At 45.2% G+C, this 26833-nt stretch overlaps 1 protein-coding gene across 1 annotated transcript; it reads left to right on the top strand.

The window, feature by feature from the left end:
- Positions 1-627: 627 nt before the first annotated feature.
- On the top strand, positions 628-26624 carry Trpv1 (transient receptor potential cation channel subfamily V member 1). The gene is made up of 15 exons (XM_027922654.2): positions 628-941; positions 1696-1862; positions 1938-2090; positions 2589-2729; positions 2894-3192; positions 3963-4142; positions 7242-7400; positions 8810-8905; positions 10351-10421; positions 17460-17625; positions 18021-18087; positions 18773-19092; positions 20039-20166; positions 20612-20727; positions 25744-26624. The coding sequence occupies exons 1-15, from the start codon at positions 655-657 to the stop codon at positions 25914-25916; spliced, it is 2523 nt and encodes an 840-aa protein (XP_027778455.1). The 5' UTR covers positions 628-654; the 3' UTR covers positions 25917-26624.
- The last annotated feature ends 209 nt before the right edge of the window (positions 26625-26833 follow it).

Genomic DNA, 26833 nt, shown 5'->3' on the forward strand with positions numbered 1-26833 from the left:
GTCTGAAAGTGCAGGCAAGGATGCCTGAAATACACTAATTTCACAAAATTACAAAAAACCTGTGCTTGAGTGCGTGCACACACGTAGACAAGCCCCTTCTTATGTCAATGGTTGTGGCGGCCAGGCTGAAGGGCAGAGGCAGGTGGTGCATATGGCACCTGGGCACCTGAGGTAGGAGGGATGCCTAGTGCAGAGAGTAGGTGTCACCCTGTTCCAGGATGCAGACCACTTGACTCTTTGGGGCTGAGATTTCCTCATGACCGACCGACCTCCTTCCTGAATGTAGTTGGTAACAACCACTTTGATGGCTGCTTTTGTTCTGATCAGGGGAGGGAGTCAGGCAGTGGTACTCATCCTCATTCTGTGGATGAGCCAACTGAGCCTAGAGAATCCCAGAGGAGAGATCCTTCTGCCCCAAGCCCTGAGCCTGTGAGCTGCTCACCCTGGGGTCCAGGGGTGGGAAGTACAGTCCCGAAATCTTTAGTTCTGGGGTGCTGGGGGAAGCAATGGTTGAACTTTTGGGATGTCTTGCTTCACAAGAAACCTGATAAGGAAAGCAGGTAGGGGCTGAGGATGTGCAGTCAAGCTGCAAACAAACCCCATCTCTGGGGCTGTCCACAGGTTGCATACTGATCCACAGAGGATCTGGCAAGGATGAAGAAGTGGGCTAACGTAGACTCAGGTGAGTCTGAGGACCCACCCCACGAAGATTCCTGCCCAGACCCCCCTGATGGAGACCCTAACTCCAAGCAATCTCCAGCCAAGCCTCACATTTTCTCCACGACCAAGAGCCGCACTCGGCTCTTTGGGAAGGGTGATTCGGAGGAAGCATCTCCTATGGATTGCTCTTATGAGGAAGGTGAGCTGGCCTCCTGCCCAACCATCACAGTCAGCTCAGTTGTCATCATCCAGAGGCCTGGGGATGCTCTCACCTGTGCCAGGTAAGTCTAGAGTCCCCTCCCTGCCAGGGTCCCAACCAGCTCTAGGGGCAGCAGGCCCAATCATGGATACAAGTCAAGTGGTCCTACTTCTAGGTTAAAGGCCACAGATCTGGGAAGCTGAAGAGCTTTGGGAGGTGGTCTGCCCCAGAGTCTGCACTCTTAAGACCCCTGGGACTCCTGGTTACTGTTGTTGGTGTATATGCTGATCCTAGTTGTCCGTTGATGGCTAGGAATTCAGGCCTGGAATGCTTACCAGCCCTAGACACTTGACTCAAGGTCAGGAGATTTTAGGACAAAAAAGCTCCAGTGAGAAGCTCATCAGCCCTCCTGTATTCTCCAGAGCAAGGCAGGGAGGACTCACAGGCTGGCTGATTTCTGGGCAGTGGTAGGATGCCTTTATAGTTAGCAGGGGCTATGCAAACCCCTGCCTCCAGAGCCCTCCAGGTTACTACCCCCTGAGCCCCAGCAGAGAAGCAAATGAGCTGGGTGTTAGCGGAGGTGGCAGTGGTGAAGTCTTTATCAATGACACCTACAGTGTGGGGACAGAAGGGAGACACATACACCAAGGGTCCCTGCTACATTGGAATCCTGGAAGGTCACCTAAGCTGAGGTGTGACTTTGGGATATATATATATATATATATATTTTCCTTTTGGTTTGCCTTGGGGTTTGGTCATGTTTTCCTGGCAAGCTACAAATGCCCCTGGACCAAGGAGACATGAAGGTATGTGATGAAGGCCTTATCTGTCCTCAGGCAGCTGTCCCAGGACTCTGTCTCTGCTGGTGCTGAGAAGCCCCTCAAGCTCTACGATCGCAGGAGTATATTTGATGCTGTTGCTCAGAATAACTGCCAGGAGCTGGAGAGCCTGCTGCCCTTCCTCCAGAAGAGCAGGAAGCGCCTCACGGACAGCGAGTTCAAAGGTGGACCTCAGAGGGCTGGCTTCCTGGGAGGGGCCCTTTGCCCAGGTCTGCTCTGACTCTCAGTCTGTCTTTCAGACCCCGAGACAGGAAAGACTTGTTTGCTGAAAGCCATGCTCAACTTGCACAATGGGCAGAATGACACCATCTCTTTGCTCCTGGACATTGCCCGGCAGACAGACAGCCTGAAGGAGTTTGTTAATGCCAGCTACACAGACAGCTACTACAAGGGTGAGGAGGGTGGCAGAGTTGGGCATGGATCAGTCCACCTGGAACCAGAGGGGGGCTCTTATTCCCCTGAGCTCCTGACTCCCTGTACCAGCCACTGTTGGTTTCTCCTGGTTCTGATGGCTGCCTTCATCTTCTGCAGTTTCCTCCCTTGGCCCTGGGGTCCCTGCCTCCCTCCTGCTGATTTGGTGGTCCCTGGCCCTGGAAGTCATGACCTTTGGCCTCTCTACTACCATTCCTTGCCCCTGGGCAGTTTTGACAACTGTACCTTGCAATCTGGTACTTCTTGTTCTCAGGAGTCTCTATCCTGTCTCAAGACCTTCCTGGGTCTCCTTTGAGGATCCTGGCTTGGTCTTCTGGGGTGGGGAGGGGTCATTGACATACTTTCTGTCCTGTTCCTTCAGTAGCAGCTGCTGCCTGCCCAGGGCCCTTTCCTGGGTGTACCTGTCCCAGCCCCCACAGGACTATGATCACAAAGCCAACTGTGAGCATCCTCCACAGGCCAGACAGCACTGCACATTGCCATTGAGAGGCGGAACATGGCACTGGTGACCCTCCTGGTGGAGAATGGAGCAGATGTCCAGGCTGCTGCAAATGGGGACTTCTTCAAGAAAACCAAGGGGCGACCTGGCTTTTACTTTGGTAGGAATGCCATATGGCAGACACTTGGCTTTTTCACTTTTGCTAATGGGATGTTTGAGACAGAGGCAGAGGCAGAGGCAGAGTCAGAGGCTGAGGCAGAGGGAGTTGGAGGCCCTGTGGTTCAGGGACCACCAGTCTCACCATGAGCTCCGTGTTGGCTGCAGGTGAGCTGCCCCTCTCCCTGGCTGCGTGCACCAACCAGTTGGCCATTGTGAAGTTCCTGCTGCAGAATTCCTGGCAGCCGGCCGACATCAGCGCCAGGGACTCAGTTGGCAACACGGTGCTACACGCCCTGGTGGAGGTAGCAGACAATACGGCCGACAACACCAAGTTTGTGACGAGCATGTACAACGAGATCCTGATCCTGGGAGCCAAGCTCCACCCTACATTGAAGTTGGAGGAACTCATCAACAAGAAGGGGCTCACACCGTTGGCTCTGGCCGCCAGCAGTGGGAAGATTGGGGTAGGGAGGGAACTTTATCCTGAGTTGGGGACAGCTCAAGGTGTGGGTGGTGTGGGAGAGGATGGTGTGTGCCCATGGGGCTATTAGAGTAAGTCAGAGAGACTGTGAGCTGCTGAGCAAAACCAGCAAAGCAGACATGGCCGTTTCTGATTTCCAACTCTTCAGTATCTCCATTTCCCTGGGGTCGGGGTGGGGCTGGGGCCTAACTGGGATAGGGTTGGCGGAAACTAGGGAGAGAAAGAAAAAGTTGCTGTTGGTGTTTTTTCCATGGCAAGCATGGTTTTATGGTAACAGGGAATGCCCTGAGGGGATGGTTTCGGGTAGGCCAAGTCCAAATCCAATGGGGGTATATAGATGATGCCAGGCCATAGAAGGCTGATGGAAGGGTTGGGGCTCTTGGGAGTTGGAGGAAAGGGGCTTCTCAATACCAGGGCATTCTGCAAGATTGTCCATGCTCGTCTGAGCCTCATAGGAGTCTGACTTTATGCCCTTGGTTTTATTTCTTCGATTTTCTTTTCTTTTTTCTGGCTGTCCTTCACTGAGGGATGGTAGAACTAGGGGCCCAGATGTGGTGGGTCTGATGTGGCTGCCACTAGAGTCTGAGGCAACAGCAGGTCCATTTTGGTGGTGGTCAGGAGCAGGTGGGGGCTTGCCTGGGTGGGAAAAGATTGATTTTCCCAGCAGCATTCGTGGACTGACTGCACGGAGCTGCAGCCTTTGTGGAGCTGGGCTCCCAGCTGGTTTCTAACCTGTTCTTACGCCCAGCGCAGGTCTTGGCCTATATTCTCCAGAGGGAGATCCAGGAGCCTGAGTGCAGACACCTGTCCAGGAAGTTCACCGAGTGGGCCTATGGGCCCGTGCACTCCTCACTCTATGACCTGTCCTGCATCGATACCTGTGAGAAGAATTCAGTGCTGGAAGTGATCGCCTACAGCAGCAGCGAGACCCCTGTGAGTGGCCAGGACTGACACCCAGCCAGGGAGGGCTCCAGTTATGTTGCACCCAGCCTCACTCTAGCCCTGGTCTGGCTCTACCTGGTTTCTTTTTTTTTTTAATATTTATTTTTTAGTTTTCGGTGGATACAACATCTTTATTTGTATGTGGTGCTGAGGATTGAACCCAGTGCTGCGCATGCCAGGCGAGCGCGCTACCACTTGAACCACATCCCCAGCCCTCTACCTGGTTTCTCAGGGTGAAAACCTACTGCCCAGGGCCCATGTCCTGTAGCCTCATCTCCTCCTTCTTTTCTACCAAATGCTTTCCTGATGATTTTTATACCAGAAAAATAGGAACATTTCAGAAGAGCATAGTAGAAACAATCCTCCTTTTCTAAACACATAGCTTCATTTTAATTACATAAATGGAAATCATTGCTGAAAGCAGACTCCAGCCCCTAGGTCTGCTTTAGGAACTTAGAGCATCACCTCAGATATAGGAAGCAGGTGAGTGACTTTTCAAAGCAGTGGGCAGGATGGACTATTCATTTTATTTTATTTAATTACATTTTGGCACTGAGGCCAAAATGTAATTGAATAAAATCCTATCCTCATCCCTACATAAAGACATTCCAGATAAAATGCCAAACATGAAATATAAAGGAGTGAAAAGAAAGTATAGAAGGATATGTGTATAATCTTGAAGCAGAAAAGCCCCCCCCCCCCACAATTTTCTTACTTAATTGTGTCTTGTGGATAGTTTTATATCTAGCACATATGGGTCTATACTTTGGCCTAGTATTCACAGTAGGGGTAAGGAGTAAATGTCCATACAAGGATATTTGAGTTATTTGCAGTTTTTGCTACTACAATGCTGCAGGCCACTTGGCCATAGGCTTAAGATATTTTCAATGAAAGATATGTGGAATTGGAATTGCCAAATTGAAAAGTATGTTCACTTAATATTTTCATAGCTACTGAATCAATGGATGTGTCTATCACCTGTAGATATACAACTGTATGCTGACCTGCATATTATCATCATCATTCTTCCTCCTCCTCCTCCTCCTCCTCCCCCCCTCCCCCCCTCCTCCTCCTCTTCCTCCTCCTCTTCCTCCTCCTCCTCCCTCCTCCTCCTTCCTCCTCCTCCTTCTCCTTCTTTTGGTACTGGGAGTGGAACCCAAGGGTCCTTTACCACTGAGCCACATCCCCAACCCTTTTTATTTTTTTATTTTGAGATAGGGTCTCATTAAGTTGCTAAGGCTGGCCTGCAACTTTTGATCCTCCTGCCTTAGCCTCCTGAGTCACTGAGATTACAGATGTGCAGCATCATGCTAAGCAATCTTTTTTAAAAGCTAGTTTTAAAACCATGGAGCCAAAAATGCTATCTCATTGATATCTGAATTCTCATTTTCTTGATTGCCATGAGTTAGAGCATTTTTTTTTTATGTGTTTATAGACCTTTCATGTTTCTTTGGTGATTTCCTATTCATAGTCCTTTGTAATTTCAATGGGACCATTTGCTTCCTTTGTTTTGGTTTATAGATGTTATCCTTAATAATGAATCAATCCTTTCTCTGTGGAAGTGTTGTAAGTATTTTATTTTCTCCCAGTCTGTCTCTTGGCTTTTAACTTAATTTATGGCATCCTTTTCTTATAAAAGGTTCTCATTTTAATAGGGTCAGACTGGTCAGCTTTTTTCTTCTCTAGTGACTTTTTCTTCTCTTGTGACTTACTTAAGGAGGATCTTTTCCACTGAAAGATTATACACATACTTTCTATATTTTCTTTTTACTTGTTTATAGGTATTTTATGTTTGGCACTTTATCTGGAATGTCTTTGTGTAGGTGTGAGGATGGCATTTTGCTTAATTATTCTGGTTCCAAATGAAGGTCTCAATGCCATCTTGTGTACTGCCTTGAAAAGCCACCTTACCTGTCTCCTCTTTCTAAGGTGATACTTCAAGCTCCTAAAGCAGACTTGGGGGCTGGAGTTTCTGCTGTCAGCAATGAAGGGCTGCCATGTGTCTCATAGGGTATATTTATAGGAGCAGAGTCCAGCAAAAGTGAAGTTTCCCTGCTCTGCCCTTTTGGCCCCCACTTGGGCCACCATGCTGGATCTGGCCTCTGTCTCAGAGTCTCAGATGCAAGAGTTCCCAGAGAGGTGGTCCAGAGAGGAAATGGCTTCAAAAAAGGACTGAGAAGTTTGACCTGGGGAAGAGATGGCTTTGGGGCTACCTCTGACATCTTCATGTCTCCAAAGACTCTCGGGGGCCAGGAGTGCGGGCTTGTCCTGGGGCCATCCAGCTACAGCTGGGATCATTTGTGGAAAGTACAGAAGGCCAACTTTACTCCAAAAATAGATGTCTACAGTTAGTTTTTCTCCATAGGCTTCTTGAGGGAGTAGGGAACTTTCTGTTTCCAAAGGTATTCAAGAAGACACTGAACAGGGACCACATTGAGAGAGCTCAACATTGGGCTGGGGCTTGACCTCCATGGCCTGGGAGAGGTCAGGATGACTGATTTTGGCTCATATATCCTGAGGACACCTCAACCTTAACAGTCTCTGGATATGAGACTTGCCTCAAAGCATACTTGTAACGACAGTATCTGGGCATGGGGCTCCTGCTATTAGAAGGGTCTGCTAGGTCCTTTCACATTTCCTGTGCAATTGTCACCCCTGCCTGATCCAGGGCTGGAAATGTGTGAAATGAAGAATCCAGAGGTTCCTTCCCGCCCCGCTTTAGCCTCTCCCCCCAGAAGCCTTGTGCCTGAACCAGCTTCTTCCCATTTTTATGGGAACAGTAAGGATAAAGGGTCTCGGGAATAAGTCATCAGGGATAATGGACTCAGAATGTTGAGCAATGCTGTGGCTCCTTAAGTGAGCACTTAGGTTGTGTCCATTTTCACCTCATTCATAGTACACATGGGGACACCAAGGTCACAAGGGTGGGAAAGCCAGCCAGCCCACTGGCTGCCCACTAGTTCAGACCTCTGGTAACCCTCAGCTGCTGGGTGGTCTGAGAAGTGGGTGACATGGATGTGAGTGTGCCACGGGCTGGTGTAAGGCAGTTCCTGGTGGGGGAGTAACCCTTGCTTCTTTCTGCTCCTTTAGAATCGCCATGACATGCTCCTGGTAGAGCCTCTGAACCGACTCCTGCAGGACAAGTGGGACAGATTCGTCAAGCGCATTTTCTACTTCAACTTCTTTGTCTACTGCTTGTATATGATCGTCTTCACCACAGCTGCCTACTATAGGCCTGTGGATGGCTTGGTGCGGCCTAACTGTGGGCCTTGGTGGTGGGAACGGGGTGGGGATGTGGACATTCCTATAAGACCCTCATGTTCTGGGCCAGAACCTGCCCTGGACTCCTTCCTGGCTCACTGGAGTGGTGGAAGGATCATCCACAGGTCGTTATTTCCTTGGGCTCAGTCTTCCCTGTCCCAGGCCATCCTGGGCACCCACTCCTTTCCTATCTAGGCACCTCTCCTTTAGCCTTGTGGTCCTGGGAGGCTGAGCATGTAACCACTAAGGTCCCTGATTGTCTGGGAGGGGGATACTGAGAAAGAATGCAGGTCAGGAAGCAGCTGACCCCTGGACTGGGTCCAGGGTCCTGGGATGGCAGAAGGCCTCACACCCTTGCTACCCTGCTTGTCTGCCCTGTTTTATGCATTCTGTGGCTCCTAATTTGTTTCCTAGATCAGGAAAGAAGTGCAGTTGTGTTACTTCTTCTGGTCAGCCCTGGGCCATCCATCAAGTTAGCTTAAAACCAGATATATATTTTTTTTACTTCTATCAAGAGCCATGAACTTCATTGAGTTTTTGAATTGAAACTCTGTCTCATTTAATACCCAGAACACTTAATTTGCTGCTTTTATTTCTGGGACATCTTGCTTTTTTTTTTTTTAAAGAGAGAGAGAGAGAATTTTTAATATTTATTTTTTAGTTTTCGGCGGACACAACATCTTTGTTTGTATGTGGTGCTGAGGATCGAACCTGGGCCGCACGCATGCCAGGCGAGCGTGCTACCGCTTGAGCCACATCCCCAGCCCCCTGGGACATCTTGCTTTTAAATTTAGTTTTAAAATTCAGTTTCATAGTTAGGTGAAGCCTGATTTCTATCCACCTATTAAGAACAATTAATGACTTCATTTTAAAAGAAAGGAGAAATGTACTAATAAGACAAGTTAGTGAACTAATAATGCTTATCAAACATCCACTCCAGAAAATGGTGGAAACTGCACACTTAGGTGTGTGGGGGATGGTTTCTCTCTCCTCATCCTTGGAAAACTCTGACACTCTTGGGTGACCAGGTGTGCACCCTGGGCAGTGAAGGCAGCAGGATTCATATGGCATTGGGTCTGTGAGATGTCTCCTCATGTCCCATCACACAACTCCCAGCCAAGCAGAGCTCCGAGCAGGGACATTGCCTGGGAGACAGTAGAGCATGGTACACATGCTTCACTTAGCACCTGGGCTCTGCCACTGTGGAGAAATCAGGTCCCACAGGGAGGCCTCCTTGCAGGTGTCCCCATAATAATAATGCATTATCTTTATGTCTCTCCTTTTGGAGGCTGTGCCTCCCAGGCAGGGGCTGGGTCTTAATTACAGGGCTTTGCACCTGGTAAATGTTTGTCGAGTAAATGAGTGAATGGAGTCACCAACTTCTCTGCACCTCACAGCCTCCCTACAAGCTGAAAAACACAGTTGGAGACTATTTCCGAGTCACTGGAGAGATTCTGTCTGTATCTGGGGGAGTCTACTTTTTTCTCCGAGGGGTAAGCATTCTTTCCCACACTGTGACTTTTCATTATCACTGAGATGAAAAGCCAAAGGAATTGCTCATCACTCACTCACCTTTTTATTTATTGTATTCATAATGGCCTGGCTGGTGTTGCTGAGGGTGTGCATATGAAGCTGTTCCTTCAGGCATTGATGATTGGGTTCAGGGATTGCCTGTCCCCATTGGCCCAGGGCAGTCACTGTTGAGATAGAAGGTAGTGGTTCTCCTTGGCCAGCCTCCCACTGAATGTAATATATATTGGGGATTTAACTCAGGGGCTGAGCCTCATCCATTTTATTCTGAGACAAGGTCTTGCTAAGTTGTTTTGAGCCTTGCTGAATTGCTGAGGCTATCCTTAAATTTACAATCGTCCTACCTCAGTCTCCTTACTCGCTGGGATTATAGACATGTGCCACCACACCCAGCTTGAATATAATATTTAATTACATGTATAGGGTGGAAATGTTTTAAGTAATAGGATCATAACTGATAGTCTAACTCATCAAACAGTCTGTTAAAGCTCAGAACAATGAAGGGGACCTACTTATATATCAGAACTACTTTATTTTAATTGCAAACTCATGCAAACATATTCCTTGGCCATTCTCACATAGCAGCAGGCTTTTCTTTGGATGCAGGTCCATGGTTTGGAATTTTATGTCACCGTGCCTGCAAAAGCCAAACCTATAATGAAAATATCATTTATGTTTTCATAATAGAGAGGAGCTTAGATGCATACCAAGAGATCTGAATGCAGAATTTGAGATTATAATTTTTGACTTCTAGTCTTTTTGGTCTAAGTTATATCTACTTTTAAAATATTCTGCTTTATTGGTGATGCACTGTTATGGAGTGTTTACAAACCACTGGACTTTGTCTTTGCAGAAACAACACTCTCTCTTTTCTCACAGAGTATGTATTATAATAAAGTATAAAGCCACAGCAGCAGGTGCAGCTATTGAGCGTGAGCATGACAAACAGAGGGTTAAGCTGTGGGAGGAGGTGGAAGTGTGTGTGTGTCCTCATGGGGACCTCTCAGCCCCAGTGGCTAATCTGGTGATTAAAGTGCACTGGAGGCAGGATAGAACAGTTTAACTATAATGTTTATTTAAAGAAAAGTAAGAAAAAAAGCAATTAGAAAAAAAATTTCCTAGTCTCTCCTTTAAATCCCAGTGATTGATATCATTTTAGTGATTTTTTTTTCCTTCCTGAATTTACTTCTAGGTATAGTTGTAATTCCACTCTATATTTTTAAAACAAATCACTCCAAGTCACATAATGTCACCCCATTAGCCTGAGCCATGCTGTTCCACTCTTCATAATCTCTGTTTTAACACACTCCAGTGTCTCATTATGATGCATTTAGGAAGCATTCTGGGGGCTCCTCATTGAGTCACATCTAACATTTCCTGGGACCTTGCTCTGTCTTCTCACTTGCAGATTCAATATTTCCTGCAGAGGCGACCATCTATGAAGACCTTATTTGTGGATAGCTACAGTGAGATGCTTTTGTAAGTGACACTTTGACTCTTATACCTCTTTTGTCCCTGAGGTGACAGAAGTCCATTCTCACTCATCCTCTTTCTTGCACCTGGCCTGGCATAAAGGTAGGGCCTTGCTAAACATGTTGTAGCAATTATGAAAGGCACTTGGTAAATATTTGTGGGATGAATGAGTACTAAGGGTTTTCCTTCTGTGCCAGATAAGTACCAGTTACTGAGATTGACTGACAGTGTCATATGACAGAGTCTAAGTTAGATGTGCCTGTTCACTTTTCCAACCATTTGTCCTTTCCTCTGCCATTCACTGGGTTAGCACTGGAAGACTGAGATGAAATAGATATGGTTCCTGCCTTCAAGGAATATCACATCTTTTAGGCAGATCTTCTTAACCTGGCTCTATTGACATTTTGGACTAGATAATTCTCAGTTGTGGTGGGGAATGGGCTGTCCTGTGCATTGCAGAACAGTATCACTGGCTTCTACCCACTAGAAGCCAGTAGCTTCCCCCATCCTCCAGCCTTGACAACCAAAAATGCCTGTGGATATTTCCAAAGGCCCTTCATTTGGTATGGGATGTACATGCCAGAATTGTTCCTATTGAGAGTCACTGCTTTAGGAAGAGATGGACAAACAAAGGCAGCTATAAAACAATGTAGATGTCCCAGGGAACCACTTTCCTTCATAAAATAAGCTAGAATCTCCACACAGCAGCATGCACGGGTGGTGGTGGTGGTGGGTGGGCGCCTTTTGGACAGGGAGGGTCCCATCTCCCGGGATCTCAGCTCCCAGCCTCTCTTCCCATTCCCAAATTGCTCTCATTCCTGGGGCCTCTGACTTCATAGCTGGCAAGAGCAAGGAGGTGGTTTCTAATCCTATGTAAGTTAGCTTGTACTTAGGGGTCATAAACTCTGTTATTTCCCACTAATCTTGAGATACTTATTTTTTAGCCCCAAAGGGCAAATTCAAGGTCTATAGGGTTAGCACAATACTGATTTGCTTAAGAGGAGTAATGTTCTCCTATGTAGGGTTATGACAATAAACTCAAGAACCTATTCCTAGAAAGACCCATTGGGATTATGTTAAAAAATACATAAATGTATGTGTGTTTACACACATTGTGTGTGTATATATATATATATATGTAATATTTTGTGTATATAATATATATTACATATATATGTATAACATTTTTATTTTATCAAATCTTCTCTTGAATATAGGTAAAAACTAGTACAAAAAGCTTATAATCTAATATAGGAATTTCTTGTTCTAATTTTTGTTCTCTGTAATCCTCCTTCCCTAAGCACGTTCCATTCTTTTGGCTCCTTCTTCTGGCATTTACACAGCTAGTAGATGAGGATGTTACGGAGCTGGGGCCTTCTAAGAAATGGAGGCAGCTCAAGGACCCCTTTTCAAAACCTGATTCTTGCAATCAAGTCAGAAAGATTTCAGACATGTCACTCAGAGTAGCAGGAGTGAGTTTATTGAAGGGGTAGGAGAAGGAAAAAGGAACAGTCTCAAGGCAGAGAGTGGGTTGTCTCAGAGAGGAAAGGGACAATGTTCCTCTTTTGCCCTTCAGTTTTATTGGGGATCCCAGAGAAGTTTCCAGAGAGTCCTGCCCATGTCCACCTTTTGACTTTTGACTGACAGCAGGGTGATATCAGACTTTCAAGTACCCACTGTCATGGCAACTCTAGATCACCTTGGCCCATGCTGACTGGTTCTAATTGGATTCCTAGTGATACATTCTTACAGGTTTTATGGCTAGGAGGAACTATTTTTACCTTCCAGAGTTTCAGGATCTGGTCACAAAGCCTCCTCCTTCGGGGTAACTTGGCTTCCTCTTATCAACATTATTTTGAGCCTGCATTTCTCCTGCAGACTGAGACATAGCCTGTCCACCGAGGCCAGGCAGGGCTGCAGGTACATTGCATCTTGGAAAAGAAAGCATGTGGGGCTCAGCACCATGGGCCCATTTTATAGAATTATTCTCTGAATCTTGTGTCTTCCCACCATTCACACCTGTCAGTGCCACAACAAGGATTTATCATTTTTCTTCCCTTCTGCTTCCTCTTCCATTCTTCCAGTGTGGTTATAGAAGAGTTTTTTGTTTTAATTTTTTGTTTGTTGTAATTAGTGTTTGTATTTTTATGCCTCTGTAAATATTCTTTATGATTGAGCTTTACTATATTTCATAATATTTCTTCTTTTTTCTGCTTCTTCTAAAGTGATCTTCTTTTTCACTTGTTCAGTTTGTGTGTGTGTGTGTGTGTGTGTGTGTGTTCTTCCCACACCTCCAAAAGACTCTTGGTACGATTTTCCTCAAAGTCAGTCCCATAAATCACATTATCAGAATCACTTTTCAATATTATGCATATTGGTAGGTATTTTTTTAATGTCTGTTAATTTGGGAATGTCTGCATGGAGGATAAATTCAATGATCTTTTTACATTAATTTACATTATATTAGATATTGCTGCTAGATATATATGTAAATAGTTTGTATTTGTGAGGGCATCTATGATGGAGTGGTATGTGAAATATAAATTAAGCCTTTCCCAGCCTTCCTGTTTCAGTCACTGACATTCCCCTGGTAAAATTCCTATAAGAAGTATTCCTAATGTCTTAGGAATTATCTGTAACCAAAGGAAATAACATTATATTTGTATTATTCGAAGTTTAAAAGGCAGGAGTTATGAATTGATGAGGGAATGCATATGAATAAACACAGCCTTTCTCATTGTCAAAAATAAATAAATAAATAAAAGGACTGTAGTTGTAGCTTAGTGGTAAATCACCCCTGTGTGATTTTGTACTGGGTTCAATCCCCAGTACAAAAAAGGAAAAAAAAAAATAAGAAAGAAAGAAAGAAAAAGAAAAGGTGGTATAATGGTAGAGGACACACAGAGATGGCAGCACTCAATGTACCTGAGTCTCGGGTCACATCATTCCCATTCTCTCATTGTCACCTTAGAGAGAGCCCTTTCATTTCTCTCCTAAATTGTCTCTCTTATTTTCCAAACCCTATGTTTCCCTCTTTCATGGTTTATTCCCTTGTTTTAGGAGAGAACATCTTGAACCAAGGAGAGAAGGCATGTGGTGAACAAGAAAGGAGTAAAATTTCTTTTAAATCTTGCATGTCTGCATTATATCACCACAGTTGATCGATAATTTGATTGGTATAAAATTCTTTAAAACTCAAAGATATTTCTCCATTGTTTTCTAGCTTCCAGTATTATAGATGAAACCATTCTCATTCTGGATCCTCTATTAAGATGTTTTTGCTTTTTTTCTTTGTAAATCGATTGCATCTTCTTTTAGTTCCTAGTGTTCTAAAACTTAATGATGTATTTTTAGATGGGTTGATTTTTTTTAATACTTAATGGTGTATTATAAAGGATACTTTTAAGGATACAAATAAGCAGCCAGATGGCGATACACAGGGCAAGGTCTGAAAGGGTCCCATGCACAGGCTGAGCCTGGGAGCTCTCATCTCTTTGGAGTTGGGGTGCACCACCTTCCCATCATATGGATGAACTCTCCTCAGCCCTCTTGCAAGCTTCCACGTGTTCGGCTTCATGGATGCACTCAGAACACTATCTTTTAGTTTTTCTTCCCTTTTTTGGTGGTGGTGGTTGGGGAGACCTCACTATATAGGCGTGATTGCTACTGCTAATAGATTAGATGGGGAAAGCCAGCAAGGGCCTTTTCAAATTCTTCTTGGCCTCTCTCCAGGATATGGCACAGGAGTCCTCTGGAATGACTATCAGAGAAAGGTAGGTTGGAGAATTTCTTTACGACCAGATCTAAGACAGAAAAGCAGGGGAAGATAAGGATTTTTATGACCCACTTTTGGAAGGAGTTAATGAGCCAGGAATCATGGACAAACCCCCAAAATATGTAATACAACACTGGGGTTTCTACAACTCTAAAGCTACAACCTCCTTGCCTCATTCCTCAGTTTCATATAGGCCAACTTCTACCCATGCTTACCTGAAATCGATCTAAATTCACTTGCTACTTAATTGTCAAATCCCCAATTCTAATTTACCTTATTTTTCTATAGCATTTGACAATGGTGCCAACCTCTTCTTCTTCTTTTTTTACTGATTATAAATTTATATGCAACTAATGTTGGCACAGATGGGTTGATTTTGAGTGGGGGAGGGTTGCTGGGGATAGAACCCAGGGCCTTGCGCATGTGAGGCAAGCACTCTACCAACTGAGCTATATCCCCAACCCCAGATGTGTTGATTTTTAATCTAGTATTTTTAGAATTTACTGGGATCTTTCAATCTGGAAATTTATGTCTTCTTGCTTGGGGGTATTATCTTGAATTATTTCTGGGTCTCTCTTCTGGAATTCCTATGATTTATATTTTGAATCTCCTGAACTATCTCTGAATTAGGTTTCTTAAATTTTCTTAATTTCGCATTCTCTTTATATTTGTCTCCACTTCCCGGAAGATCCAAATTAACTTTAATTTCCAATATTTCTAGTGTGTTTATCATTTTTATATCATGTTTTAAATTTCTAAGTGGTCTTTTAAAAATTCTGTTCATTCCTTATTTATAGCACTCTGTTCTTTGATGGATGTGATATCTTCTTTGTTTCTCTGAGGCTATTAAACAAATTGTTTTAGAAAATTTTTTTCTTTTTTTTATAGTTTTTCTTTACTCAAAGTTATTTTCCATTTGTTTGCTTGGGTTTTTTTCTCTCTTTTATATTAGAGATTGTCCTCAGAACATCTGGAAATTCTTGACATCTGCTTATAACTAAGAGTGGAGAATTGAAAGGTAGTTGCAGTCTCTTTTTAAAAAAAGTTAAATCTATTTTTTTCTCTTTCCACAATTTTTATTGGTGCATTATAGTTGTACAGAACGATGGGATTTGTTACTACATATTGGTACATGCACACAATGTAACAATATAATTTGGCCCATATCATTCTCCAGCACTTCTCCCCTTCCTCACTGCCTCTTACCCCCTGGTCTCTTACCTCTACTGATCTTTTGATTTTCAAGAGATCCCCACCCCTTCCATGGTTGAAAGTTATTAATGTTGGATGGGAGTATCAATTCTGAGCTTCACAGCCAGCTGATCCAGACAAACCATTTATTGGAGAATAACAAGTCAGTCTATTTAGAAATAGTTTTTCTTCTTGGTTTTGTCAAATTTCACATAGGACATTTTTTTTTTTTAATCTTTTACCTGGAAGGAAGAAGTCTGGCTGCAAGCTTCCCAAGAGCTGAGTGGGGAAAAAAGGGCTTTCTGTTACCTGTATTGTATATAATTCACAATATCCCTGGTTTTGGTAACATATCAATGCTTTCAATGGTGCTAGGTGAACTGGGGTCCAAAGACCCTTTGTTTTATTTTCTTAGGCCTCCAGTCTTATTTTTGGGCCCTCTTTACCCCCTCTGGGGATTTCTAAGCCTTTTGAAACTCCTTTTGAAGGTTAAAAGTGTTGTTCCTCAGCTTTTCTCATGTCTGGCTTTGTATTTGGGTTCTTGGGTCTGCTAAGTCACTTTCCATTTGTCCACGACTCTCTAGCTCCTCATATCCATATGTGGGAAAACCATTTGTCATCAGAGACAATCCTTTACCTATTTCCTCTGGCATCAGTTCTCATTTGGCCCAGGGTTCTGTAAATGCTGAGGAATGTTTTTTCTTTGCAGTTGAACTAGAAGACAGATTCCACTTAATGAGCCTCTTTATGGATGTCAGTTTTCAGCAGACCCATCTCAGCACAGTTGAGACTTTTTGCTGGGTTCTCTCACACACATGGGAGGTGAGGCTGTCCTTGTGGTCTTTTGTGTAAGTGCAATCAGGAGGACTTCATGGAGAAGGTCATGAGGAACAAGGAGACCTGGGATAAATAAGAAAGAAGGGACCACAGAACAGACATGACAGGATCACCTAGATGTCTTCCACCTTGTCCACTGGACTAAGGACCTGAGGGACATTTTCTCTGGCTCTGTTGCTGAGTCTGAGGGTGTGGCCAGAAACCCTGCTATGGGTTTTCAGGAGAGCATGGCCTGTCCCTCCTCATAGGCTTTAGGCTTTTAGGTTATCAGTTGTCCCATGAGGTTTTTGTTCTTGGGGACTAAGCAGGAAGATTGTTGTGCTAAAGCAGTGTTTCTCAGCTTTTTTCCATTATTGCTTTTGAAGACATTTTTCATAACTAAGTTCCCACCCCCCACATGAAATTTTAACACCATTATTATGTGTCTGTTTATATATGAATGGTCCACAACTTGTAGTGATTCAACTTAAAATTTTTTTGACATTATGATGGTATGCAAATCATATGCATTGAGCAGAAACTGAGCTTTATTTTTATTATTATTATTTTTTTTAGTATGGGGGATTGGACCCAGGGGTGCTTAACCACTGAGTCACATCCCCTGCCCCTTTTTTTTAATTTAGAGAAGGGTCTTGCTGAGTTGCTTAGGGCCTTGCTAAGTTGCTGAGGCTGGCTTTGAACTCGAGATCCTCCTGTCTCAGCCTCCTGAACAGCTGGGATTTTAGGTGTGCATCACCTCATCCAGCTGTGCTTTAAATTTTTAATTTGAATCTTTTCCTGTGCTATCCATATGCCATATGATACTCTGTCATGATGCTGGGCAGTGACAGGGAGCTTCAGCTTCCTGTCAAACCCATAATCACAAAAGGAAACCACCATGACTCTTCAGTGTGCTGTGTTGCTGAGCTATGATGTTCAGTAGGTTAGACATATTCAATGCATTTTCAATTTATGACAAGTTTTTCAGGGTGCAACCCCATCACAAATCAAGGAAAATATGTACTACTTTATACCCGTGCTTTATACATGATGAGACCCTCCACCCCCAATCAATTTTGCCCCTTAGGGGTGGTGATATTGCTCCCCCTGAGAATACATGGACTAAAGGAAGCAGGACAGCCTGCCTTAGCTCCTTCCATGACCTGTGGTCTCAGTCTTCAGGGAGCCTGAGGACTTCTGTTCTTGGGGTGCCAGGCCTCCCAGTTACTTGTAGACAGAGCTTCCTATTCTTCCACCCTCAGCTTTGTGCAGTCCCTGTTCATGCTGGGATCTGTGGTGCTGTACTTCAGCCACCGCAAGGAGTATGTGGCTTCCATGGTGTTCTCCCTGGCAATGGGTTGGACCAACATGCTCTACTACACCCGTGGCTTCCAGCAGATGGGCATCTATGCTGTCATGATCGAGAAGGTGCGTGCCCATAATCAAGTGGTTTCTCCTCAGAACCAATTTACCACATGGGTGAAATACTGTCCCATAGACTCTGTCCAGCCTCCTGGTATCTTCTGAGGAGTTGCTAGTTTTACTCCCAGCTCATCCTTGAAGAATCAAGCAGTTTGGATTGTCCTGGGTGCCGGGGCTTCCCTGAAACTTGACCCCTCTGCATCCTAGGCTCCCCTCTCCTGACTGGAGCAACAGCCATGGGGGGAAGGGCGGATGAGTCTCTTATGACACCTGAGCTAAAGAGGCCTAAGCCTCCTGCATGTTCCCTGGTTCTGCTCCAGGCCTCCTCCCAGGGCCTGGCCCTTCCCTTGCCTCCTCCCAGGGCCTGGACTTGCCTCTGATAAGTCTGCTGTCTCCCACAGATGATCCTCAGAGACCTGTGTCGGTTCATGTTTGTCTACCTCGTTTTCTTGTTCGGGTTTTCCACAGGTAATGGGCTTGGTGGGGGCTGGTGGAGGGCTCCAGCTCACCTTGATTTCCTGAGGCTTCTGCCACGGGCTGGGTGGGATGGACAGATGTGTGCCTGTGGGTCATAGGGTGGATGGACAAAGAACACACAATGAGCCCCAGAACTTGGAAATGGGATTCATAAGATGGCTTTGGTAGTTTTTGAGGAAGGAAGTGCTGTTTGCCTATAGTGACGTTGCATTTTGGTTCAGTCATTTCTTCCAACTTTTCATTTCATACTTAATGGCAAGTTTTAAGAATAGTACCAATAACTTATCTGTATTCCTCACCCAGATCCCCCAAATTTTACCAAATTTAAAAATCACTCTCTATCTACCTACACACACCCACACACAGACACACACATACACACACACCTACCTCACGCTTCAAAACCCGAGAATAAGTTTCACAAGTACACATTGATTTGTACATTTAACATTTTTCTAGCACATAATGATAAAGTTCTTATTATAACAAAGCAGTATATTAAGACAATTTTCTGATAGTTTAGAAGAAGGAGTACTTTAAAAAAACCACACACACAGGTCTTTCATGGCTGAGCAGCATTCCTGCTGCAAACCCATCCTGGGGTAAGGGCTGTATGTCAGGGCACCTGGGGACTTGGCTTCCATCCAGTTTCCCCCATTCTCTCCATGGCCTGCAGCGGTAGTAACACTGATCGAGGATGGGAAGAATTACTCTGAGCCGGCTGAGTACACATCACATAGGTGGCGGGCTCCTGGCTGCAGGCCACCCGACAGCTACAACAGCCTATACTCCACGTGCCTGGAGCTGTTCAAGTTCACCATCGGCATGGGTGACCTGGAGTTCACGGAGAACTACGACTTCAAGGCTGTCTTCATCATCCTGCTGTTGGCCTATGTGATTCTCACCTACATCCTCCTACTCAACATGCTCATCGCCCTCATGGGGGAGACCGTGAACAAGATTGCACAGGAGAGCAAGAACATCTGGAAACTGCAGGTGTGTCAGTGGGGTGTGCTGCTAGGAGGTGTCTGTGGCTGTCTGCTGGCTGTCACATAGTTGAACACATGAGCTCCTGTGGTATTTGGGATGGGGGTGGAAAGCCCAGCCAGGCCAGGGATGAGCAGTGGCACCCCTTAGCTGATGCCCTTCCCACAGGGTTCTCTGCTGAGCATGGGCTGCACAGCATTGGGTTAGCTTAGCGGGTGTTCATAGATGTTGTTTGGCCATGGACGGGGCAGCCCTGGAGGGAAGGAGATGGAGTGCTCAAACCTGTGGGGTGTCCACCACAGAGGAACTTGATCTGGGGCAGACACTGGAGATCAGACTCAGGGTGCAGCTCACATGGGGAAGAGCTCCAAGAGCTCCTGTCTGAGCCCTGTGGTCCACACCTTCTTCCCCAACTACTGCAAAAAAAAAAAAAAAAAAAAAAAAAATCACTCTTATTAAGTGGAATTTACCCAATGATAGGTCCTATTCTAAGTGTTTTGCTCACCTGATCTCATTTAATTCTCCCATTCAATGGAGTGGATTCTATTACTATCCCATTTTTGGGTGAAGGTGTTGAGGGACAGAGATGTCAGCCACTTGTGTTCCAGGCCACACAGCTGGTAAGTAGCAGAACAAGGATTCAGACCAGGTGCTCTTGCTTCTGAGGTCCTGCTCTTAACTATCACCCTAGGTTGTCCTTTCATGAGCTCCTCAGGGAAGGGTCTGGGACACTCCATATCCCAGCTCCCTGATATGGAGGCTGAGCTCCCTTCCTGGAGTGTGCACCTGCCATGCTATGGAGACAAACCTAGTGTAGAAGGTCCCTGAGGTCCAGCTTGGAGGCATCAGGGACAGGGAGAGCCTCTGGAGGGGCTGAATCCTGGCATCCAGCATGGGCAGCCAGAGTGGTCCCTGATGAGCCCTCTGCCTCTCTGCACTTTGTGTCTTCCTGCAGAGAGCCATCACCATCCTGGACACGGAGAAGAGCTTCCTAAAGTGCATGAGGAAGGCTTTCCGCTCAGGCAAGCTGCTGCAGGTGGGGTACACACCTGACGGCAAGGATGACTACAGATGGTGCTTCAGGTAACGCCCAGGCAGAAGTGAAAGCCATGGAGCTCCAGGACCAGTCATGGGTGCCAGGGGCCCTCCTGGAGCCAGTTGTGGGTACAGAGGCTGCCTCAGGATCTTTTGGGACCTGTTGTAGGCCAGCTGTAGGTATGAGGGTGACCCCAGAGCTTAGCAGTGGGCATAGGAGATCCACCTCAGATCTCAGCAAAGAGGGATGCAGACATTAAATCTTAGAAAATGTGAAATGTCCAGAAGGGACCACCTAGTGAGGAAGGCCAGGAGCAGGAATCCAATAGTTAAAGTCCTTGGGCCTCATGGTATGGTTAGGGAGGGGGTGCTATCCAAAAAGTAGGCCCTCTCCACCAGCTGTGACTCCATTCAGATCAGTGGGTTTTTGGGATCCGGAAGCTGCACATGGCCCTGAGGCAGCCAGCTCCCTGACCTCTCTCCTCCCCTGCAGGGTGGACGAGGTAAACTGGACCACCTGGAACACCAATGTGGGCATCATCAATGAGGACCCTGGCAACTGTGAGGGTGTAAAGCGCACCCTGAGCTTCTCCCTGAGGTCAGGCAGAGGTAAGGCATGCAGGTCCATGCTGTGTGTGGAGGGGCCCTTTGCTGGTGGCCTGATGTTGGGCAGGTGGGTCCCCTACTCCTTGCAGGCCTTTCTTACCCCCTCAAAGGACCTGGGCTCTGTAACAGCCCTGTCACTGTGCAGAGGCCCAGGGAGGTCCCTCCAAGGAGGCTGTAGGATCTGAACTCAGCCCAGGTGAGTTCTTGATTTATGCTGTGAGAATAATTCCAGAATATGTTAGAAGAAGACACAAGCAAAGATTTATTTAAGGACAGCAAATGTATCCACACACCAAAGGCAGGGGCGGATGCCTTTCAGAGAAGAGCAGAGTAATGATGGGTCCAGGGTTGAGTCCTCTGATGATATATATGATTCTTTTGGGAAAAAATGTACAGATTTTCAGGCAAGCTTCTTTGAAGATCAAATCCCATATGAATCACTTGCTATTTGGGGTTCAGAATGTTTCTTATTGATTGAGAAGTCTAGCCATAAATCAGTTGTGGACATATTGTGTAGGTCTTTGACTCTGGTGACATTTAAATTGATTATGCTTTTTGTTCTGGTTGGTCTGCCATAAACATACACTGTGGTATTTTGTTGATCTAACTAAATCTGGATGTGTGTCTACTAAGGGTCTCTTTTTCTGTCTCCCTGAGAGCCCACCTATCTCAGTCCCAAATGTCAGCCATCCACACACACTCAGCTGTGGGTGCTCTTACATGCCCTGGTATATGCCTGTGCAGCTGAGCACTTGGTGTTCCAGCAATTTGGTTGTGCCAGCCTGGCCCAGGCACTGTCCCCAGTGCCCAGAGGAAGCAGCTCAGGTCACTTTCCACTCCCTGGAATGGTCAGTGGGTCAGGGATGCCCTGGCTCTGCTCCTCATAGCCCATGTGTGCTGTCACAGCTTTGTGAGGCTAGAAGACACAGACAGATACATGGGAACACTTCCTTTACACAGAAGCCTGGGGCAGGTGGCGGGGTTAAGAAAAGGGTACACATGGAGGAAAAAAATAAATAAAGAAAGAACCAACAAAAACCCTGGGGAAAATTACGACCAGAAAGCAAAGCCATCTAATAGTTTGATGGTAAGCACTTCACAGTAAGCAACAAATTCAGGGTCTGCGGACATTTATTTAAAAATGAAGTGGACATAGTTTATATAGAACAAAGTTTGAGTTGTATTTATACAGGTGGGCCACTGCACCCAGCTTAAAATACGCACATTTTAAATGTACAGTTTTGTAAGTTTTGACAAACGTACATGCGCACTTAGTCAACCACCACCCTACTCCAGATATAGAGCCTTCCCATCATGTCAGAAAGCACCCTGAAGTCCTTTCAGTTTCAAATTCAAGGACTACCTTCTGGGTAGTCTATTTCACCCTCTCCAACCTAGGGAACTGTCTAATTTCTGTCAGTGTAGATTTGTTTTCTATCAGCTTTTGTTTACCTGAGAATGTCTATTTCATCCTCAGGTTTGTTTCACTGGATATGGAAGTCTGGGTTAACAGGTTTTTATTTTTATTTTTTTATCTCAACACTTTGTTTCTTCACTTGCCTTGCCTTCTGGGAGAAGTCATCATTATTTGATTGTGTTCTCGGGTATGTAGTATGTCCCTCCTGCTCCCTATCCCCCACTGCTTTTAAATTATTTTCTTTATCTTTAGTTTTCAGCAGTTTTACTAAGGTATACGTAAGTATGATTTTCTCTGTTTTTCTTTTTTTCCTGATTAGGGTTTACTGAGATTATTGGATCTGTACATCAATATGTTTAATTAAATCTGAGAAACTACACACATTGCTTGACTCTCCTTATCTTTTATTTTTGGGACTCCAATGACATGGGTATTAGACCATGTGCTATTGTCCTATAGATCTGAGGCTTTGTTTATTATTACTCATTTTTTCCTCTTTGTTTCTCATATTTAATAATTTATTTTGATCCATGTTCACATTTAATATCCTTTCCATAGCCATCTCCAAATTGCATTTAATGTCATCTAGTGAATTCCATATTTCAAGTAATGGGCTTTTTGGTTTTAGAATTTCTATTTTTTAAAAATATTTCTCATTTCTCTGCTGAGATTCCCTAGCTATTCCCTCATTAAAACTATATTTCCCTTTAGTTATTTTAACATATTTATAGTAGCTTCTTTAAAAATTCTGTCTGCAAAATCCAATATCTGAGTTATCTTGGGGTAAGTTTCTTTTAACTGCTATTTTTCCTGACTATGGGCTGGCTACATTTTTTCTTCCTCTTCCTTCCCCACCCCCTCCACTCTCCATCCCCCCTGTCTCTTTATACTTTATATTTAAAATTGTACACTGGGTATTGTAGATAATATACTGTGCGAACTCCAGATTCTATTACCTTCATTTAAAGAATATTGAATTTTTATTCAGTTAGTGGTTCAGTTACTAAGGAATCACCTTGAATTTGTGTAGGCTTAATTTTAAATGTTGGTATGGCAGATCTGTGGAAATCCCAAAGTATATTCTTGTGAAAATCCCAAAGTATATTCTAAGCCCATTGAACTCGTAGGACTCAAACTCTGAAATTTGTCTTCACTGAGGATCTTGTTAAAGCTTGGTTTTAGATTTTGTTAGTATGGATCTTGAGTAGGCTCAGTCTAGATCATGGCCATTACTTTTAAATGGAACCTGTCTTGTGTCTTCACTTGATACTCAGAGTATTTAAAGGAAGGTAAGGAGACCTCTCCACTCTGGTTGGGCTCCCCTAGTATTAGGCAATATCTCCCCAGGATTGCTCAACCTTTAATATCTCTGTCTGCCCCCACCTCCTTGTACTGGGAATTGAAGTCAGGGCACTTTACCCGTGAGCTATACCTCCAGTCCTTTTTATTTTGTGTTTTGAATCAGAGCCTTGCAAAGTTGCTGAGGTTGGCCTTAAACTTGTGATCCTCCTGCCTCAGCCTTCCAAATGATTGGGATTAAGGTATGCGCCCAACTTCTGCTTCACTTTCAACCCCATAAGCTGCCACTCTCTAGTAAGGCTCATGAGCAAGCACAGCCCAGATCTCAGCCAAGGACTTTTGGGGAACCAGCCACCTCAAAGCCTTCTGAGCTTCCACCCCATAACTCCTTCTTCCTCTTCTCCTATGCCTGCCTCCTGGAGTCTACCTGATTCAGTTGCCCCAAACTCCTATTTCTTCTTCCTCAGCTCAGGGGTAGTTCCATGTTCTGCTGGGATTGCCGTTCACTGCACTGTAAATGGGGAAATTGTCTCTAAGCAGATAGTCATGGCGATGGTAGTGCTTGCCTGTGAATTTCACTTCTCTCGAGGTTCACAGGTTTTCACTGTCTGTTGTCCGAACTCAAACACCTTTGCAGCATGTATTTGCCCAGTTTTATAGTTGTCTACAGCAGGATGGCTAATCTGGTACAAGATGCTGCATTATAGTTGGAAGTAGAGAACTATTTCAAGAAAAGCTTGTTTTTGGAAAACTACTCAAGTGCTTCATCAGTTTTCCCACAGGTCTCCTATAGTCCTGTGAGGTTCCTATGAGTCTAATTGGAAGGACTTCCTGTGTCACATCCTAACACTTAGGACGATTATCTCTTCTTCAGTTGTTAGCTGCACTAATTTTGCTGGGGAGCTATTTGAAGATGGTTTTGCATGTGATTTGAGCAGTTTTTAATATCACTCTTATTGATTTCATGAAATCCATATCTTTTAGAAGATGCAGCATTTCACTTTGCAGATGATTTTTATTGTGTTTGCATGACATTGTTGGCTGTTTACAACATTGCACATTCACTGTGATATTAATAAAGACATTGACCCTGTGACAGGGATGCACACATCTGTATTAATTGGAGAAGAGATGGGGGGCGGTTAATTTTCCACTTAAAATTAATTAGGGAATATTCCTTGAGGATTTTGCTTCCTACTTTGTAGCAGGAGAATAGCCAACTATTTCAGATAATAGGATTCTTTCCTCACCAAACAGTGTGTGCAATAGGAAGGGGTGAGGGAATGCAGGAGGGAAGGGCCAGTAGAAAAGTTAGGGAAACATGTGGAGGGTCTTAGCATCAGAAATGTGGTAAGCAACATTGGAAGGCCCATTCATCTTCTGAGGGACCTGGAACTGGGGTTAGGCTGATAGTGCTGAGGCTGGGTGTCCCCACCACCAAGCCATGGTATCCCCATGGCACCTGGCCTGTCTCACAGCACCTGGCCTGTCTTACAATGTACCTCCTGCTTCTATGCCTGGGTTCCCTGAAGAATCCTTCATCAGCAGTTGGTGCTGGGATCAGACTGGGGTTGCAAGCCAGTGTCAGCCTGAGGGTCTGGAAACTTCAATTGGAGTAGTCACAGTGTGACTAGCCTCTGGCAGCCTGATGCCTCTGAGCTGTGGTCAGTGTTGGATACCAGCACAGGGGCCTACATCGTGGCCTGAGGATGATATGTGTGAGTTCAGGCTGGTTTTCCAGAGAGGTGAGATTCTAGGTGGCCAATAAGAGGGCTTTCTTGGCTGTCATTCCTCTGAGGTGATCAGAGGGTAGAAGTGACCATGGGGGTGACAACTGGGTCTTCCTCAGGAGCTCCCTGGGATTTCAGACCATATTTGAGTTCCCCATTTGAGGCCCAGTGTTACATGTTTTCCTCAGCATAGTTCCTAATCTTCTAAGCCCTGGTGAGTCCTGGACCCTAAATACCGATCCTTTGGTTGGTGTTCATTACTGTAGAGCTGACCCAGTGTGGAGCCACTCATGCCCCGTGTTGCTCTTTGGGTGCCTCCTCTATCCCCCACCATGGCAGGGAATAAATGGAAGCTGGCAGAGTCTCCCTGGGTGGATTCTCATGTGGTTCTTACTTGTCCAAATGGACGAGGCTCCTTGAGCAGCTGAGGGAAGAGAAAACTGCACTGATCCAGGAACCACAGGAAGCATCAGCATGCCCAGACCTCCTTCTGTTTGGAGATTAGTGAGGCCACAAAGTGAATGTGTGTTTGTCTTGCTGCATGCAAGGTAGCAATGATGTTTTATCCTTTAGTTTCAGGGAGAAACTGGAGGAACTTTGCCCTGGTTCCCCTTTTAAGGGATGCAAGCACTCGAGATAGGCACCATGCGCAGCCGGAGGAAGTTCATCTGAAGCACTTTGCAGGATCCCTTAAGCCAGAGGATGCTGAGGTCTTCAAGGATTCCATGGCTCCAGGGGAGAAGTGAGGGACCCCCACCTGGGGTGCTCTCCATGCTGGGCCTTTTGATGCCCCACTGCCACTGAGGGGCTGTTCAGGGAACACCAGTGCCCTGTCAGCAGTGTGACCCTCTCAGGGCCTGCTCAGGCACATTCCTAGGACTGCACTGGACCTGCTGTGGGAAGTGTGGTTGGGTGTGTGGGGAGAGACATGCATCCACCCACCGCTGTCCCAGATGAATCTTCAAACAGGAAGCCATCTGCCTTTCAACTTCTCACTGATTTCATTAAACAGTGTGAAGGGTAAGTCTGTACTTGGACATAGCTTAGACCCTTGCTGCCTTTGATCTTCATGTTACTGGGAATAAATGGAGTCCATAAAAACACCTTTGATGAGAACAGAACATTTCCTTCGATGTTGAAAGCTGAAGCTCTTACTCTCTGTATTGTGTTAATATCTCACCCGCCCAGAGCAGTCTCATTGGGGGATATTGTTTGATCCCCAGAGAAGGTGGGGAATGCTTCTCCCATTCCTAACTCCAGCAGAATGTCCCAAGAGTGTCTTTATTTTTTAGGGTGAAATATCAAAGTTCCCCAAATATTAGCTCTATTGTTGTTCAGATAAAAGCCCAGAACCATGTTCCAAGGGACACATGGAGGGAAGTTTCCAATGATCACAGTCCTGCACCCCTGCAATGCTAAATGCTTCCACCCCATCCATTTTGTCATCCATCAAATAAATAAATACATATATATATATACACACATACGTGTTATAACAAGTGTGAACTTTGTGCCAGGTGTTGGACTGGCACAGTACACGGCTCTGTGTAGTCTGTTTATGTAATATGCATGTGTGTGTGCGTGTGTGTGTGTGTGTGTGTGTGTGTACTACCCCATATGGCAGGAGTCTCTGTCTTTCTTTAGTTGTTACCCATGGGCAAGG

Source organism: Marmota flaviventris, chromosome 17 (assembly GCF_047511675.1).
Source record: "Marmota flaviventris isolate mMarFla1 chromosome 17, mMarFla1.hap1, whole genome shotgun sequence".
In the NCBI taxonomy this organism is placed as follows: domain Eukaryota; kingdom Metazoa; phylum Chordata; class Mammalia; order Rodentia; family Sciuridae; genus Marmota; species Marmota flaviventris.